The following is a 17,869-nucleotide window of genomic DNA, read 5'->3' as shown; positions in this document are numbered from 1 at the left end:
TAGCTATTCTGGGTACCAGTCTGTTTAGCTATCATTCCTCTCTTTGCAACTAACATACAGCATATGACACTGAATACAAAGGAGTAGAATGTTCGCTAAACAGATTGGTACCTAGGCTAGCATACTGCATTACACATCAGACGATTGTGAAATAGCAGACTCGGGCATAATGCAATGTCAGTGTGGGTCTAGAGTACAACTTCAGTGGAAAGGAGGGGAGCCTCTCACGCTAAACCTGTGTCTTTATTTAGCTTTTGAGTGATTTTGAGCGTGAGCATGTTCGTTAGACCACCACTGTGCTGTGCCATTTTTCATTTGACTTCAAGAGTGGCGAGAACAAGAATGGTCACATAAGGCTTGACAAGTAGTTCCTGCCAAGGTTGGAGTTGGAGTTAGTTATGTATGTTAACTTAATATGAATAGTTTCCCATGGCTTCTTATTGACATTATAACAAATACGTGAAGTCTTACCAATCAAGTCAAATGAAACAATTAATGATGATCAGCAAAATGTTAGTGGATCCACAGTTCTCCTCTGCTCCCACAATCATAGTCTATACAACCCAGTTTATTTTAAATAAAGTAAGGCTAAAACCCGTTTGTTTCTCAATAATGCTGACCATAGTGGTTTACTTCTGAACAAGTTTCATTTCCTCTTGTAAAATAACAGATTTAACTCAATCATTACACGAATGGGAACTAAGGAGCATCGCACAGAGTACAGTCTATGTTATAAAACCAGAACATATTTTTGGTAAGAGTTCATTAGTGCAGTATTACCTATGTAGGCCTTTGAACATGCCTTCCGGGTTTTTATTTATCGATCTTTGAAGGAGGACACTAAAACAGGTTTTAGTTGGAAGAATACTTTTTCAACAGCTCCCTGACAGCATATTAAGCCTTTATCTGACTTTGGAATTGGACAATGAACAACATTTGGCACAGTAAGTAACTTATACAAGGATTCATGTCAATGAGACTAAGTTTTCAGACGGGAACAACCCCACGGCGAGGAAACGGATGTATTGCATGGTTTCAATCAGTTTCAATCGGTTTCATCTTAAATATTCAAAATACTGACATTTCTTCAAAAAATACACAGTTTATTCTTTAGTTACTAAAAACTAATACAAAGAATTAAAATTAAGTAAATGAGGCATAGTGGCGGAAAACGTACAGTCGCAGTACTTACGTAGGTTAGTGGGCGGAACCTTTCTTCATCCACAACGACTGCAAACATGGCGATAAAACATTTTGATGCCGAAAAGATAGTGTTTCGTGTTTAAAACTCAATTTTTTTTATTTCTCTATACATATGGAAATGAAGAATGTTGATCTACATTAAACAGAATATGTGCATACATGCGTGTAGATTTTTGGCAAGATAGAGGTCAACAACATATTGTGTGTGCTATGCTACTCAACAAGTGCAATATAATTACGTAACTGTATATCATTTTTGCTATAATTTTACAAGATATTTGGTAATTTTGCACAATAGTGTAGACGGGAGATTTGACCAAATTTTAGACTATAGGGATCATTCATCCCTCAGGGCATGGCACAGGAAACAGCCTCGGAGACGACAGTCAAAGTCTGTTTTGGCGAGGGTAGCACATGCAGACCTACTACAATATCCATTGAGTAAACTACAACAATTTAACTATATGATAAAGAAAATGAACTTCTTCACTTTATTATGTTTCATTCAGTACAGTGGTTATTAAAGTTATGAATGCATTTTGTGATGTTGCAGACCCAGAGTGAGGCTCAGAATGAGGAGAATCCAGGCGTCAAGCCCCTCTGAGGTTGAGAATTGTGATGAACGGCATCCTCACCAACCTCTAACTGTATTGATTTCAACTACTAAACTACTGAACTGTCCAACTACTTATCACTGAATTTCAAATGTTACAATAACAAATTAATTGAATGTGTAAATCAATTAGCTTATATTTTCTGTAACATCAAATAGCTGCTATGACTATTTTTCTAGATCTCACAACAATGTGAAGAAAACCCATTTGCTTTCAATATAGAAGTGTATTATGAAAATCTGCACTTTCCTCGGAGGAGGTGTACTCCATTTAACATCCCAGCCATGTGAGTTGTCTGTGTATTTGTTTTATGACTGGAATTAACCAAAAATGTATGAATGAACTAATGTTTTATACCAAGTTCTACTTTTTTTCTTTTTAGAATTCAGAACAACCATATGGAGTCAACCATGCTTGAAAACAGCAGTGAGTAAACCTAGTGGAATTCAAATAGCCTACTAGAAAGTATTCTGTCTACTAGTATGTCTCAAATATTATAGATTATATAAATATTATATATTATATTTAGATTTCAAAATCTTATCAATTGCCCATGTGAACATATTACATACTGTTATCACTTTACCTTTAATTTCTTCTAACCAACTCACAACAGCAGTGGTCCCATTTCAGACTGGGGTGGCTGCTGTGAATATACCTCATCATTTTATTTTATTTTAAGAACAAATTCTTATTTTCAATGACGGCCAAGGAACAGTGGGTTAACTGCCTGTTCAGGGGCAGAACGACAGATTTGTACCTTGTCAGCTCTGGGATTTGAACATGCAACCTTCCGGTTACTAGTCCAACGCTCTAACCACTAGGCTACCCTGCCGCCCCTAGGCTCCATCGCAATAGAACCATCTCCAGACTGTGTCCAGGCAGCTCGACCTCATAACGAAGGCTCTTCCTCACAGCATTCACCTCAACACCAGCTACTTTGATGATGGTAGGGTTTCACTATAGTTGAAGGTATGGTTGCACAAAAGCACAACCATACCTTCAATCAAGCAAGGTGTCTAGTTATATCTTAAACAGCATGGAGGCACACAGAGCAGCAACATTAATGAACACAAGAATCACCAAATGTGTATTCACAGCTACCGCTAAATGACATGATACCTCTCAGAAAGCACACCATCATGTTACGACTGACCTATCATAGATCTAAAATGGAGATAAAACTGTGGTGGTGTTTAATATATGCATGGAGTCAATCTCAGTTAGACATAAGCAGCTGTCATGTCGTGAGGGCTTCTACCCCGTTCAGTCCTGTTGCTTCAGCAGTCAAAACACATCAGGGATAAAGAGCTCCATTATCCCTGGAAGAAGAGATGAAGTGAAGGAAAAGGCTGCTTTTTACAGCATTTTCTGATAATAATATGTATAAAACCATCACACACTGATCTGTTTCATCTGTCTTTGTGATTGTCTCCACCCCCTCCAGGTGTTGCCCATCAGGTGTTGCCTCTCTTCCCCATCATCCCCCGTGTATTTATACCTGTGTTCTGTCTGTCTGTTGCCAGTTCGTCTTGCTTGTCAAGCCTGCCAGCATTTTTTGTCTCATCTACTGCTTCTCCCCAGTCTCTCTTTTTCTCGCCCTCCTGATTTTGACCCTTGCCTGTCCCATCTCCGAGCCCGCCTGCCCGACCACTCTGCCTGCCCCTGACCCTGAGCCTGCCTGCCGTCCTGTACCATTGCCCCACCTCTGGATTACCAACCTCTGCCTGACCTGACCCTGACCCTGAGCCTGCCTGCCGTCCTGTACCTTTGCCCCACCTCTGGATTACCAACCTCTGCCTGACCCTGACCCTGACCCTGCCTGCCGTCCTGTACCTTTGCCCCACCTCTGGATTACCAACCTCTGCCTGACCTGACCCTGACCCTGAGCCTGCCTGCCGTCCTGTACCTTTGCCCCACCTCTGGATTACCAACCTCTGCCTGACCTGACCCTGACCCTGAGCCTGCCTGCCGTCCTGTACCTTTGCCCCACCTCTGGATTACCAACCTCTGCCTGACCTGACCCTGACCCTGCCTGCCGTCCTGTACCTTTGCCCCACCTCTGGATTACCATCCTCTGCCTGACCTGACCCTGAACCTGAGCCTGCCTGCCGTCCTGTACCTTTGCCCCACCTCTGGATTACCAACCTCTGCCTGACCTGACCCTGACCCTGAGCCTGCCTGCTGTCCTGTACCTTTGCCCCACCTCTGGATTACCAACCTCTGCCTGACCTGACCCTGACCCTGAGCCTGCCTGCCGTCCTGTACCTTTGCCCCACCTCTGGATTACCAACCTCTGCCTGACCTGACCCTGACCCTGAGCCTGCCTGCCGTCCTGTACCTTTGCCCCACCTCTGGATTACCAACCTCTGCCTGACCTGACCCTGACCCTGAGCCTGCCTGCCGTCCTGTACATTTGCCCCACCTCTGGATTATCAACCTCTGCCTGACCTGACCCTGACCCTGCCTGCCGTCCTGTACCTTTGCCCCACCTCTGGATTACCAACCTCTGCCTGACCTGACCCTGAACCTGAGCCTGCCTGCCGTCCTGTACCTTTGCCCCACCTCTGGATTACCAACCTCTGCCTGACCTGACCCTGACCCTGAGCCTGCCTGCCGTCCTGTACCTTTGCCCCACCTCTGGATTACCAACCTTTGCCTGACCTGACCCTGACCCTGAGCCTGCCTGCCGTCCTGTACCTTTGCCCCACCTCTGGATTACCAACCTCTGCCTGACCTGACCCTGACCCTGAGCCTGCCTGCCGTCCTGTACCTTTGCCCCACCTCTGGATTACCAACCTCTGCCTGCCTTGACCTGTCGTTTGTCTGCCCTGTGGTCGTAATAAACATTGTTACTTCGACCGTCTGTATCTGGGTCTTACCTTGGTTCCTGATAAAAACACCAAGAGTGCTTTGGTGGTGGGTCATTCCTACGTTGCGGTGCCTTTTGGACCACATACATTTTGTGAAAAAAAGTATATTTTTCATTTGTTTTGAATTCGATAAGAAAAAAGACATGTTTGACTTTCAGAAGAAGCTCAGGCACTTAAATCCTAATAAATATGGGCATGTTGTTCACACATGGACCATGGAATATTTCCACCTGTTAGGGACAAACACATAACTGTCTGAAAGTGCTATCAATGCATGTATATACATAGATTTAGATGTTCTAAGACATCAAATGTGCCTTACTCTATTACTTTAATTTACTTCCTTCAAATAATTATATATTTGAAAAAAATGTATTTAACTAGGCAAGTTATTTAACTAGCAACTAAATCAATGATTATTGAGAGAAACGTGTGTTATTTTCAGAACCAAAGCTTCATTTGCGCCACATTCTTCTTAATAAGAGTGAATAACAACAGAATTTGGTCAACATTTTTGCATTTGTAATTGATCCCATCTAGCTGAACCTCGGCAAGACGGAGCTGCTCTTCCTCCCGGGGAAGGACTGCCCGTTCCATGATCTCGCCATCACAGTTGACAACTCCATTGTGTCCTCCTCCCAGAGCGCTAAGAACCTTGGCGTGATCCTGGACAACACCCTGTCGTTCTCAACTAACATCAAGGCGGTGGCCCGTTCCTGTAGGTTCATGCTCTACAACATCCGCAGAGTACGACCCTGCCTCACACAGGAAGCGGCGCAGGTCCTAATCCAGGCACTTGTCATCTCCCGTCTGGATTACTGCAACTCGCTGTTGGCTGGGCTCCCTGCCTGTGCCATTAAACCCCTACAACTCATCCAGAACGCCGCAGCCCGTCTGGTGTTCAACCTTCCCAAGTTCTCTCACGTCACCCCGCTCCTCCGCTCTCTCCACTGGCTTCCAGTTGAAGCTCGCATCCACTACAAGACCATGGTGCTTGCCTACGGAGCTGTGAGGGGAACGGCACCTCAGTACCTCCAGGCTCTGATCAGGCCCTACACCCAAACAAGGGCACTGCGTTCATCCACCTCTGGCCTGCTCGCCTCCCTACCACTGAGGAAGTACAGTTCCCGCTCAGCCCAGTCAAAACTGTTCGCTGCTCTGGCCCCCCCAATGGTGGAACAAACTCCCTCACGACGCCAGGACAGCGGAGTCAATCACCACCTTCCGGAAACACCTGAAACCCCACCTCTTTAAGGAATACCTAGGATAGGATAAAGTAATCCTTCTCACCCCCCCCCCCTTAAAAGATTTAGATGCACTATTGTAAAGTGGCTGTTCCACTGGATGTCATAAGGTGAATGTAAATGTAGCTCTACAAGTTACCACAAAGATATACATAACAGTTGATGGAATTGTTCAATTATGATTTTTAAAACACTGACTTAACAGGGTGGAATGAAGCATAACAGGGTGGAAAGCAATAACAGGGTGGAACTAACACCAGTAATGAGCAAAATATTTAAACAATTAAAGATTTTATGAACTTTGAAATCTGTGAAATGTTAAAAAAATAAGTGTTTTATTTCATTTTCAATTTACTTCCTTGTCTTTTTAAAACATTGTCAACCTAAGTTTGTTAAACAACTGAAAAAGAGATTATTAAAACACGAGTATTGCATTAGAAAAACAAAGCAAGATGTAAAACAATTAGATTGTTTTGAAAATCATTGTTATTTCAAGTTTAATAACACTGATCAGGCATTTTATGATAAACAGCCCTACTCATTTTGCTCTTAATAATTCTGGGCTCACGGTTCACGCTTAATAAAATTGTTCTTCAAAAAGTTTATAAAATATGTTATACATATAAGGATACATGAACCTTTAATAAGTGCCGTCATGTGGGCTTGGCCAGAATGATTAGTTTATTCCATTACGGTGCATGCACTTGACCTGGATGTTATCCTTCTCCACATCTGTTATGATTCCTGGGTATTGCTCATTGTCGTAGGACACCTCACACTAATGACCAATATGCTGAGAGTGAAAGGCCTCTGGTCGCCACAGCGTTTCAATGGTGCACACAGATCTTGGCACCTCGGCAGCTTCTAGAGTTGATCTTGGAGCCTCAGCAGCTTCTAGAGTTGATATTGGAGCCTCAGCAGCTTCTAGAGTTGATTTTGGAGCCTCAGCAGCTTCTAGAGTTGATATTGGAGCCTCAGCAGCTTCTAGAGTTGATATTGGAGACTCAATCGAGATAGAGTCTTGACTTTCTGATAGGAACTTCCTGTGTAGATTCTTCATTGTCTGTCAGCATCCTTTTTTGCATCTTCTGTTTGTTTGGCGTGACAGTTAGTTTCCTCCCTGTAGTCATGTGACTCACATCATCCCTTTTTGGATTCAGCCGTTGCCCAGATTCTCTTCATCCACACAAAGGTACAAATATATCCATCCAATCCTGCCCTCTCCTTTGAAAAACCTAGAGTAGTCTGGGCGAGCCTCTGCATTAGGTACTTCTTCACTATGTTCCTAATATTTACTCTTGCAATCATCTGCCTCTCCTTTTCTTTTCTGGTGTTACGATATTTAGTTCTAATGTTTTCAACCAATGATGAGTGCAACAGAAGGTTTCTTCTAATGGATGGATGGACAGGAGGATGTTTCAGCATGGCATTCACTTTTCAGTTAGGAGATTTGGAATTTCCCTTAATGTGTTAGAATCTGTTGTATTTTTCCTTTTTCCAAAATGGCTTTAAGTTTCGTGATCTCTTTAGTCAGCCTTTTATTTGTATTGTTGGTCTTTCTTTGACCTTGATGTTACATGTAAGGGATCAAATCAAATAAAACGTTAACTGTAATCCGGTACATTACCAGCAAAAATATTGCAATCAGATTACAGATACTTTTGAAAAACTAGATGCTTACTTCGAGAATTACTTTTAAATTCAGAAAGGTTTGCAAAAACAATCTTGACACTGTTTTCTCGTTGATTTTCAAATCAGCATTGAAAAAAGGCGCACGTTTAAATTTGTTCCACCTGAGCAAGTCTGACCACAAATCAGATAACACTATGATGACACTCCAAATATGTTTAATGGATCGCGGGAGAATAGCAGGAATAGTCTTTTGTAGGCTACAGTCCAAGCAATGTCTTCCAATGGTACGACTGCTGTCGGCATCGAAAGATTATCCAACTTGAACAAATGCTTGGAGGTAAGGATAACAGCAGTGTAGTCTACGGCGATACGGATATAACTTATTATTGATATCTACATTGCGCATTGATGTGAATCACACTGCTGCTCTCTCAATTAGCTATTTGCGCCTTGCGGATTGTGGTTGTTGTTATGTTCTGTTAATTACTGATGTCCCCTTTAAGGATGAAGCGCCCTTGGTCATGCACAGTATTGTTCTATGTTATTCTGGTACTAACCTGTTTGAGTAAATGTGAAGCTCCAGTTCAATTGCTTGTATTCAGAGTCTTTCTTATTACATAAATAAGTACTAAGTGTTAAGACACTACAATGGCGACGAGGATGATTACCTGCAGTGTGCATCACGAATACAGATGGAGTTCGTAGGAAGAGAGGAAGATTTTGACTCTTTAGCACAACAGCTAGCAAGCAGTGAGGACGAGGGGAGAGCTGACGAGAACGAGGCGGCAGATCAAAGACCCGTGGAGCCGGAGGTAAAGAGAATGGTTAGCATCGGGAAAATAGATGTGTTTGATGACACGCAAGAAAACTGGGCAACTTACATTGAATAAATACAATACAGTTTTCAGTGATCAGATGGGAACAGTAAAAGGCTTCACAGCAAAACTTGTACTAAGAGATGATGCAACCCCAAAATTCTGCAAAGCCAGATCTGTTCCATACTCCCTGAGACCAAAGGTGGAAGCGGAAATCGATCGCTTGCAGGATACAGGGATCCTGACGAAAGTGGACAGAAGCGAATGGGCCACACCCATAGTTCCTATTGTGAAGAAAGACGGGTCTGTTAGAATGTGTGGGGACTTCAAGGTAACTGTGAATCCAATGTTGCATGTGGACCAATACCCCCTACCACGCCTAGATGACATCTTTGCTGCACTAGCTGGTGGGAAACACTTCAGTAAAATCGATCTGAAACAGGCTTACCTGCAGCTACCGGTTGAAGAGAGTTCCAAACAGTACCTGACAATAAACACACACAAAGGTCTATACAGGTATAACCGCCTGGTGTTTGGCATTGCATCAGCCCCAGCCATTTGGCAACGAACTATTGACCAGATTTTGCAAGGAATCCCAGGAACCCAGTGTATCCTGGATGACATGATCATAACAGGACGCACCGACAAAGAGCACCTGGCTAACCTGGAAGAGGTCCTGAAAAGACTGAAAGAGTATGGTCTACAGGCAAACTTAAAGAAGTGTGAGTTCTTCAAAGACAAGATTGTCTTCTGTGGACATGAGATTGACTGTAATGGATTGCACAAAACACAGGACAAAATCGAGGCAGTGGTACAGGCACCACGACCACAAAATATCACAGAAGTGAGATCTTTCACGGGACTGATCAATTACTACAGAAGATTCCTCCCAAACCTTTCAGCAGTACTCCAGCCTCTAAATCAGCTCCTGGAAAAGAATAGGACATGGCGGTGGACAGAGCAATGTGAAAATGCATTTCTGGAGGCAAAACGGCTCATAACATCTGAACAGGTCCTGATGCATTACGACCCTGAAATGCCAGTGAAGTTGGCTTGTGATGCGTCCCCTTATGGATTAGGGGCAGTCCTTTCACACACACTGAAAGATGGGTCAGAGAGGCCAGTTGCATTTGCATCACGAACATTGAATGATGCAGAGAAAAACTACTCACAAATTGACAAAGAAGCACTGGCACTAGTGTGGGGCGTCAAGAAATTCCACGCATACCTATATGGCAAGCGTTTCACACTGGTTACAGATCACCAGCCGTTGCTTTCCATTTTCAGTCCAAAGAAAGGCATTCCGGCAATGACAGCAGCCAGGTTACAGCGATATGCCCTGTTCCTTGCCAGTCATATGTATGACATTGAGTTTAAGCCGTCATCCCTCCACACAAATGCAGATGGATTATCAAGACTGCCATGTACAAGAGAAAGGCAAAGGATGGTGGATGCAGTGGACATGTTCCATACCGCTCAGCTCGAGGCACTACCGGTCACAAGCACAGTTATCAAACATGAGACAAGGAAAGATGTGACCTTGTCAAAAGTGTACACCTACACCATGTCAGGATGGCCAGCTACTGGCAGAAAGGAGCTGACTCCGTATTTCCAGCGGAGAAACGAAATTACAACGTACCAGGGATGTTTGATGTGGGGAATGAGAGTCATGATACCCCAGAAATGCCAACATCGAGTCTTGCATCAACTACATGAAGGTCATGTTGGAATTGTCAAAATGAAGCTGCTCGCAAGGAGCCACTTCTGGTGGCCAGGTCTGGACCAACAGATAGAAAATATGGCAAAGAACTGTAGTGGATGTTTGGAAACCCTTCACATGCCTGCTCCTGTCCCAGTCCACCCATGGGAATGGCCCGCAGAGCCATGGCAGAGAATTCATGTGGACTACGCTGGTCCGTTTGAAAAGCACATGTTTCTGGTTATAGTGGATGCCCATTCCAAATGGCCAGAGGTGTTTTGCACTGACTCCTCCACCTCAGCTCAGACGATAGAGTGTCTCAGAACAACGTTTGCATGCTTCGGTTTGCCACTGCAGCTGGTAAGTGACAATGCGCAAGCTTTTGTAAGTGACGAGTTTACAAGATTCATGTCAGTAAATGGAATCAAACACTCAACTTCAGCTCCGTACCACCCTGCCACCAATGGGCTGGCAGAACGCTTTGTGCAAACTCTAAAGCAAGGACTCCGTGCAGCAAAACGAGATGAAGGGACTTTGCAAACAAAACTGGCCAAGTTCCTGGCCTCCTACCGAAACACCCCACATGCCACAACAAATGAAAGCCCAGCCGCACTGATGTTCGGGAGGCCTCTCAGCACACAGCTGGACATCATGAAGCCAAATAGGCGTAATGAAGTGCTGAACAAACAAGCCAAGATGCTCTCCGGTGGCCGGGAGCGCCATCTCCAAACAGGACAGGAAGTGATGGTGCGAGACTACAGAAGAGGAGGGAAATGGACAAGAGGGACCGTACACACACAAACGGGACCCAGAACTTACCAGGTTCAAGTGAGCCCAGACATAATGTGGCGGCGTCACATTAACCAAATGCATTCCACGGGAAACAGCACAACAATCGAGAGAGAACAGGCACAGAGAGCTCCCGAGAGTGACACACAAGGAACTTTAGAGGACGGTGGGGCAGTAGAGAGACCCCAGGCTGAAAGAAGGGAACGTGTTGATGAAGGTGCTGCTATAGCAGACGCTATAATGGAACAAGCACACACTGAGGATGTTCAGGAGCCTCCAGACAATCTGAGGCGCTACCCAGAACGAAGGCACCGTCCACCAGACAGACTAGACTTATAAACAAACAAACAAAAACTAACTGTTCAAGTTCAAATTAAAAGATGCAAAATAACTACAACAAGTTCTGGGAAATGTTTCAGTTGTGGTTTGGTAAAAGTAACTCTGATTGTATAAGAGAAGGAATGTTATGTTCTGTTAATTACTGATGTCCCCTTTAAGGATGAAGCGCCCTTGGTCATGCGCAGTATTGTTCTATGTTATTCTGGTACTAACCTGTTTGAGTAAATGTGAAGCTCCAGTTCAATTGCTTGTATTCAGAGTCTTTCTTATTACATAAATAAGTACTAAGTGTTAAGACACTACAGTTGTTGTGAATGTCTGTTCACAAATCTGAATATGTATTTGAACCCAATAATGGTTGAATTCATTGCTTTCAATAATTGTTTTTGCAACCAGTTGACAGCCAGTGAAAATGCGCTCTTGCAACAGCGGAACAGTACGAATCCCATCCTATGGAATAAAAGTGGGGCTTTTTTTGCTCAAGCCATAGCCCTAATGGACACATGTTCAAACTCGCACACTTTTGATAGACTTAAAAATGGGGCAATTTGTAGTTGCTACATCCAATTTTGGATGTATAAATGATATATACACTACCTGTCAAAAGTTTTGGAACACCTAACACCAAGGGTTTTTCTTTATCTTTACTATTTTCTACATTGTATAATAATGTGAAGATATTAAAACTATGAAATAACACATATGGAATCATGTAGTAACCAAAAAAGTGTTAAACAAATATATTTGACATTTGAGATTCTTCAAAGTAGCCCCTTGATGTCAGCGTTGCACACTCTTGGCATTCTCTCAATCAGCTTCACCTGGAATGCTTTTCCAACAGCCTTGAAGGAGTTCCCACATATGCTGAGCACTTTTTGGCTACTTTTCCTTCACTCTGAAGTCCAACTCACCCCAAACCATCTCAATTGGGTTGATGTCGGTTGACTGTAGAGGCCAGGTCATCTGATGCAGCACTCCCATCACTCTCCTTCTTGGTCAAATAGCCCTTACACAGCCTGGAGGTGTGTGAGTCATTGTCCTGTTGAAAAACAAATGATAGTGCCACTAAGCCCAACCAGATGGGATGGCATATCTTTGCAGAATCTGTTCACCCACACTGCGTCTTACAAAGACATGGCGGTTGGAACCAAAAATCTCCAATTTGGACTTCAGACCAAAAGGACAAATTTCCACCGGTCTAATGTCCATTGCTCATGTTTCTTGGCCCAGGCAAGTCTCTTCTTATTGGTGTCCTTTAGTAGTGGTTTCTTTGCAGCAATTCAACCATGAAGGCCTGATTCACACAATCTCCTCTGAACAGTTGATGTTGAGATGTGTCGGTCACTTGAACTCGGTGAAGCATTTATTTTGGTTGGTAACTCTAATGAACTTATCCTATGCATCAGAGGTAACTCTGGATCTTCCATTCTTGTGGCGGTCCTCATGAGAGCCAATTTCATCATAGCGCTTGATGGTTTCTGCAACTGCACTTGAAGAAACTTTTAAAGTTCTTGAAATGTTCCGTATTGCCTGACCTTCATGTCTTAAAGTAATGATGGACTGTTGTTTCTCTTTGCTTATTTGAACTGTTCATGCCTGTTACGAATAACTATGAGTGGAGGATGGAATCAGGCGCAGAGAGCAGGGTTCTGTCGTTTATCAAATTTATTACACCGGTGCAACCGAAAATGATCACGCCAACACACAGGGCGTATATAGGTTGCCAATCCAAAACAACAGGACAAAAAGACCAGAGAATAAAGATAAGAAAACAAATCACACCATCAAACACAGAGTAACAAAAAACAAGCCCGCACAAAATACCCAGCGGGCCTAGTGCCCTTAAATACCCTACAAACAAACCCTAATACAAAACAGGTGTACCCAATTAACCACTAACCAACACAAACGGAAAAAGAATCGATGGCAGCTAATAGGCCGGTGACGACGACCGCCGAGCCCCGCCCGAACAGGAAGAGGCACCCACTTCAGCGAGGTTCATGACAGTACCCCCCCTGACGCGCGGCTCCCGCAGCGCTCCGACCCCGGCCTCGAGGACAACCCGGAGGACGAGGCGCGGGGCGATCCGGGTGGGGGCGGTGGAAATCCCTCAAGAGGGAAGGATCTAAAATGTCCCTCCCCGGTACCCAGCACCTCTCCTCCCGGACCGTACCCCTCCCAGTCCACGAGGTACTGCAGACCCCTCACCCGGCGTCTCGAGTCCAGAATAGCTCTTACTGTGTACGCCGGGGACCCCTCGATGTCCAGAGGGGGTGGAGGGACCTCCGGTACCTCATTGTCTTGTAGGGGACCAGCTACCACCGGACTGAGGAGAGACACATGAAACGAGGGGTTAATGCGATAATAAGAGGGAAGTTGCAATCTATAACAAACCTTGTTTATCCTCCTCAGGACTTTAAATGGCCCCACACACTGCGGCCCCAGCTTCCGGCAGGGCAGGCGGAGAGGCAGGTTTCGGGTCGAGAGCCAGACCCTGTCCCCTGGTACGAACACCGGGGCCTCACTGCGGTGGCGGTCAGAGTCTCTCTTCTGTCGTTCACTGGCCTGCCTGAGAGAATCCTGGACTGCCCGCCAGGTCTCTCTAGAGCGCTGTACCCACTCCTCCACCGCAGGAGCCTCGGTCTGACTCTGATGCCACGGAGCCAGGACCGGCTGGTAGCCCAGTACGCATTCGAATGGCGACATATTCATAGACGAATGCCGAAGAGAGTTCTGGGCCAATGCTGCCCACGGAACGTACCTCGCCCATTCTCCTGGCCGGTCCTGGCAATACGACCTCAGAAACCTACCCACTTCCTGGTTTACTCTCTCCACCTGCCCATTACTTTCGGGGTGATAACCAGAGGTAAGGCTGACCGAGATCCCCAGACGCTCCATAAACGCCTTCCAAACCCGGGACGTGAACTGGGGACCCCGATCGGAGACTATATCCTCTGGAACCCCATAATGCCGGAAGACGTGGGTAAATAGAGCCTCTGCAGTCTGTAGGAAGACCAGGCAATGGGAGGAGACGGCAGGACTTAGAGAACCGATCCATAACGACCAGAACGGTAGTGTTCCCCTGAGATGGGGGAAGATCAGTAAGGAAATCTACCGAGAGATGGGACCATGGCCGTTGTGGAACCGGGAGGGGCTGTAACTTCCCTCTAGGAAGGTGCCTAGGAGCCTTACTCTGGGCGCATACCGAACAGGAGGAGACATAGAGCCTCACATCCCTAGCTAAAGTGGGCCACCAGTATTTCCCCCTAAGACCCCGCACTGTCCTATCAATCCCCGGATGACCCGCAGATGGTAGTGTGTGAGCCCACCGAATCAATTTATCACGGACACCAAGCGGTACATAACTTCGACCAGTTGGACACTGTATAGGCGCAGGTTCAACCCTCAACGCCCGCTCGGTGTCCGCGTCCACCTCCCATACCACTGGGGCCACCAGCCGAGAGGCTGGAAGGATGGGAGTGGGTTAGATGGACCGGTCCTCGGTGTCATAGAGACGGGACAGCGCATCGGCCTTAGTGTTGAGGGAACCTGGTCTGTAAGAGATCGTAAATCTAAAACGTGTAAAGAACATGGCCCACCTAGCCTGATGTGGATTCAGTCTCCTCGCTTCCCGAATATACTCCAGATTACGGTGGTCAGTCCAGATGAGAAAAGGGTGTTTAGCCCCCTCAAGCCAGTGTCTCCACACCTTCAGGGCCTTTACCATAGCTAGTAACTCCCGATCCCCCTCATCATAGTTCCACTCCGCCGGACCCAGCTTCTTAGAAAAGAAAGCGCAGGGACGGAGCTTCGGTGGCGTGCCTGAGCGCTGAGACAGCACGGCTCCAACTCCAGCCTCGGACGCATCCACCTCCACTATGAATGCTAATGAAGGGTCCGGATGCACCAACACTGGAGCTCCGGTGAACAGTACCTTCAACTGGTTGAAGGCTCCATCAGCCTCTGCTGACCACCGCAGACGCACCGGTCCCCCCTTCAGCAGTGAGGTAATGGGCGCAGCTACTTGACCAAAACCACGGATAAACCTCCGGTAGTAATTGGCAAACCCTAAAAACCGCTGCACCTCCTTTACCGTGGTCGGAGTCGGCCAATTACGCACAGCGTTAACGCGGTCACACTCCATCATCATCCCCGAGCTGGAAATGCGATAACCCAGGAAGGAATGACTGGTTTGGAGAACACACATTTCTCAGCCTTGACGTATAGGTCATGCTCCAGCAGTCGCCCAAGAACCCTGCGCACCAAGGAAACATGCGCGGCGCGTGTGGTAGAATAAATCAAGATGTCATCAATATAGACTACCACACCCTGCCCGTGCAAGTCCCTAAGAATCTCATCTACAAAGGATTGGAAGACGGCTGGAGCATTCTTCAACCCATACGGCATGACGAGGTACTCATAGTGGCCTGATGTGGTACTAAACGCTGTTTTCCACTCGTCTCCTCCCCGAATACGCACCAGATTATACGAGCTCCTGAGGTCCAGTTTTGTGAAGAAACGCGCTCCGTGGAATGATTCCACCGCCGTAGCGATGAGAGGTAGCGGATAACTAAAACCCACGGTGATCGAATTGAGACCTCGATAATCAATGCACGGACGCAGACCTCCCTCCTTTTTCCTCACAAAAAAGAAACTCGAGGAGACGGGTGACATGGAGGGCCGAATGTACCCCTGTCTCAGAGCTTCCGTGACATATGTCTCCATAGCCAACGTCTCCTCTTGTGACAGTGGGTACACATGACTCCGGGGAAGTGCAGCGTTCTCCTGGAGGTTTATCACGCAATCCCACCGTCGATGAGGTGGTAATTTGGTCGCTTTCTTCTTACTAAAAGCGATAGCCAAATCGGCATATTCTGGGGGAATGCGCACGGTGGAAACCTGGTCTAGACTCTCCACCGTCGTGGCACCGATGGAAACTCCTATACACCTCTCTGAATACTCGTCTGACCAACCCTTAAGAGTCCCATGTTTCCAGGAAATAACGGGATTGTGAATAGCCAGCCAGGGAACCCCCAACACCACCGGGAACCCAGGTGAATCAATAAGGTAGAAACTGATCCTCTCCCTATGATTCCCCTGCGTTACCATGTCCAGCGGAATCGTGGCCTCCCTGACCAGCCCTGACCCTAACGGTCGGCTATCTAAGGAGTGCACGGGGATAGGTGGGTCTATCTGCACTAACGGAATACCCAATTTACGGGCGAGTCCACAATCCATAAAACTCCCAACTGCGCCTGAATCGACTAGCGCCTTATGCTGAAGAGAGGGGAAAAACGCAGGGAAGAAAATTAACAAAAACATGTGACCAACAGGGAGCTCTGAGTGAGTTTGGTGCTTACTCACCTGGGGTGGCCGAGGAGTGTTCCGCCGACCATCTCGACTCCCAGAGGGACTCCTCCAACACCGGTCCGAAGTGTGTCCTCCCCGTCCACAATAGGAGCAGGAGGAGCCTCCCCTGGTCCCCCTAGATGCAGCTCCTCCCAACTCCATCTGAGTGGAAGTGGGAGAGCTGGAAGGTGGAATTAACAGGACCCCTTCTGAACGCCCGCGGGCAGCTAGCAGGTTGTCCAATCGAGTAGACATGTCTATAAGTTCATCCCGGTGGACATCCTCCCGGAGACTAGACCGGTAATGGTCCATCAGGGCCCTGTCATTCCACCCAGCACCAGCAGCTAGGGTCCTAAACTCCAACGCGAAGTCCTGCGCGCTCCTCATCTCCTGTCTGAGGTGGAACAGTCGCTCACCCGCTTTACCCTCTGGTGGATGATCGAACACAGCTCGGAAACGGCGGGTGAACTCCAGGTAGTTGTCCCGAGCAGAGTCTGGACTGTTCCAGATCGCGTTAGCCCAGTCCAGGGCCTTGCCCGTTAAACAGGAGACGAGGAGACCCACACTCTCCTCACCCGAGGGAGCCGGACGCACGGTAGCCAGGTAGAGCTCTAGCTGGAGCAAAAATCCCTGGCACCCAGCCGCTGCTCCATCGTACTCCCTCAGGGGGGGAGAGAAGCAGTACGCTGGACCCAGAGGACGACGTAGGTGGAGTAGGTGTTGAAGGTGGTGTCGGCAGTGGGAGAGCTGAGATAGACATCGGTAGACCACTCCTCTCCCATCGTTCCATCCTCTCCATCATCTGATCCATCGCCGTACCAATCCGATGGAGGACAGCTGTGTGGTGATGGACGCGCTCCTCCATAGTGGGGAGAGGGGTGGTCGCTGCTCCTGCTGACTCCATTTCTACGGTGCAGGCTTCTGTTACGAATAACTATGAGTGGTGGATGGAATCAGGCGCAGAGAGCAGGGTTCTGTCGTTTATCAAATTTATTACACCGGTGCAACCGAAAATGATCACGCCAACACACAGGGCGTATATAGGTTGCCAGTCCAAAACAACAGGACAAAAAGACCAGAGAATAAAGACAAGAAAACAAATCACACCATCAAACACAGAGTAACAAAAAACAAGCCCGCACAAAATACCCAGCGGGCCTAGTGCCCTTAAATACCCTACAAACAAACCCTAATACAAAACAGGTGTACCCAATTAACCACTAACCAACACAAATGGAAAAAGAATCGATGGCAGCTAATAGGCCGGTGACGACGACCGCCGAGCCCAACCCGAACAGGAAGAGGCACCCTC

The 17,869-nt window shown here is 46.7% G+C and overlaps 1 protein-coding gene and 1 long non-coding RNA gene across 2 annotated transcripts; both read left to right on the top strand.

Moving 5' to 3' along the window:
• The first annotated feature begins 716 nt into the window (after positions 1-716).
• Positions 717-3,566, top strand: LOC123992436. Its single transcript, XR_006831248.1, has 6 exons — positions 717-944; positions 1,757-1,850; positions 1,997-2,103; positions 2,200-2,243; positions 2,661-2,766; positions 3,265-3,566. It is a non-coding gene; the product is annotated as an uncharacterized LOC123992436 (long non-coding RNA).
• Positions 3,567-8,101: 4,535 nt separating this feature from the next.
• LOC123993923 (uncharacterized protein K02A2.6-like) lies at positions 8,102-10,584 on the top strand (the record flags this gene model as incomplete). Its single annotated transcript, XM_046296404.1, has 1 exon — positions 8,102-10,584. A coding segment is annotated over exon 1 (2,175 nt), but the record flags the coding sequence as incomplete, so codon positions are not given.
• Between the last annotated feature and the right edge of the window lie 7,285 nt (positions 10,585-17,869).

Source organism: Oncorhynchus gorbuscha, linkage group LG13, assembly GCF_021184085.1.
Source record: "Oncorhynchus gorbuscha isolate QuinsamMale2020 ecotype Even-year linkage group LG13, OgorEven_v1.0, whole genome shotgun sequence".
Classification (NCBI taxonomy): domain Eukaryota; kingdom Metazoa; phylum Chordata; class Actinopteri; order Salmoniformes; family Salmonidae; genus Oncorhynchus; species Oncorhynchus gorbuscha.
This window is presented reverse-complemented; position numbering and strand designations above follow the sequence as displayed.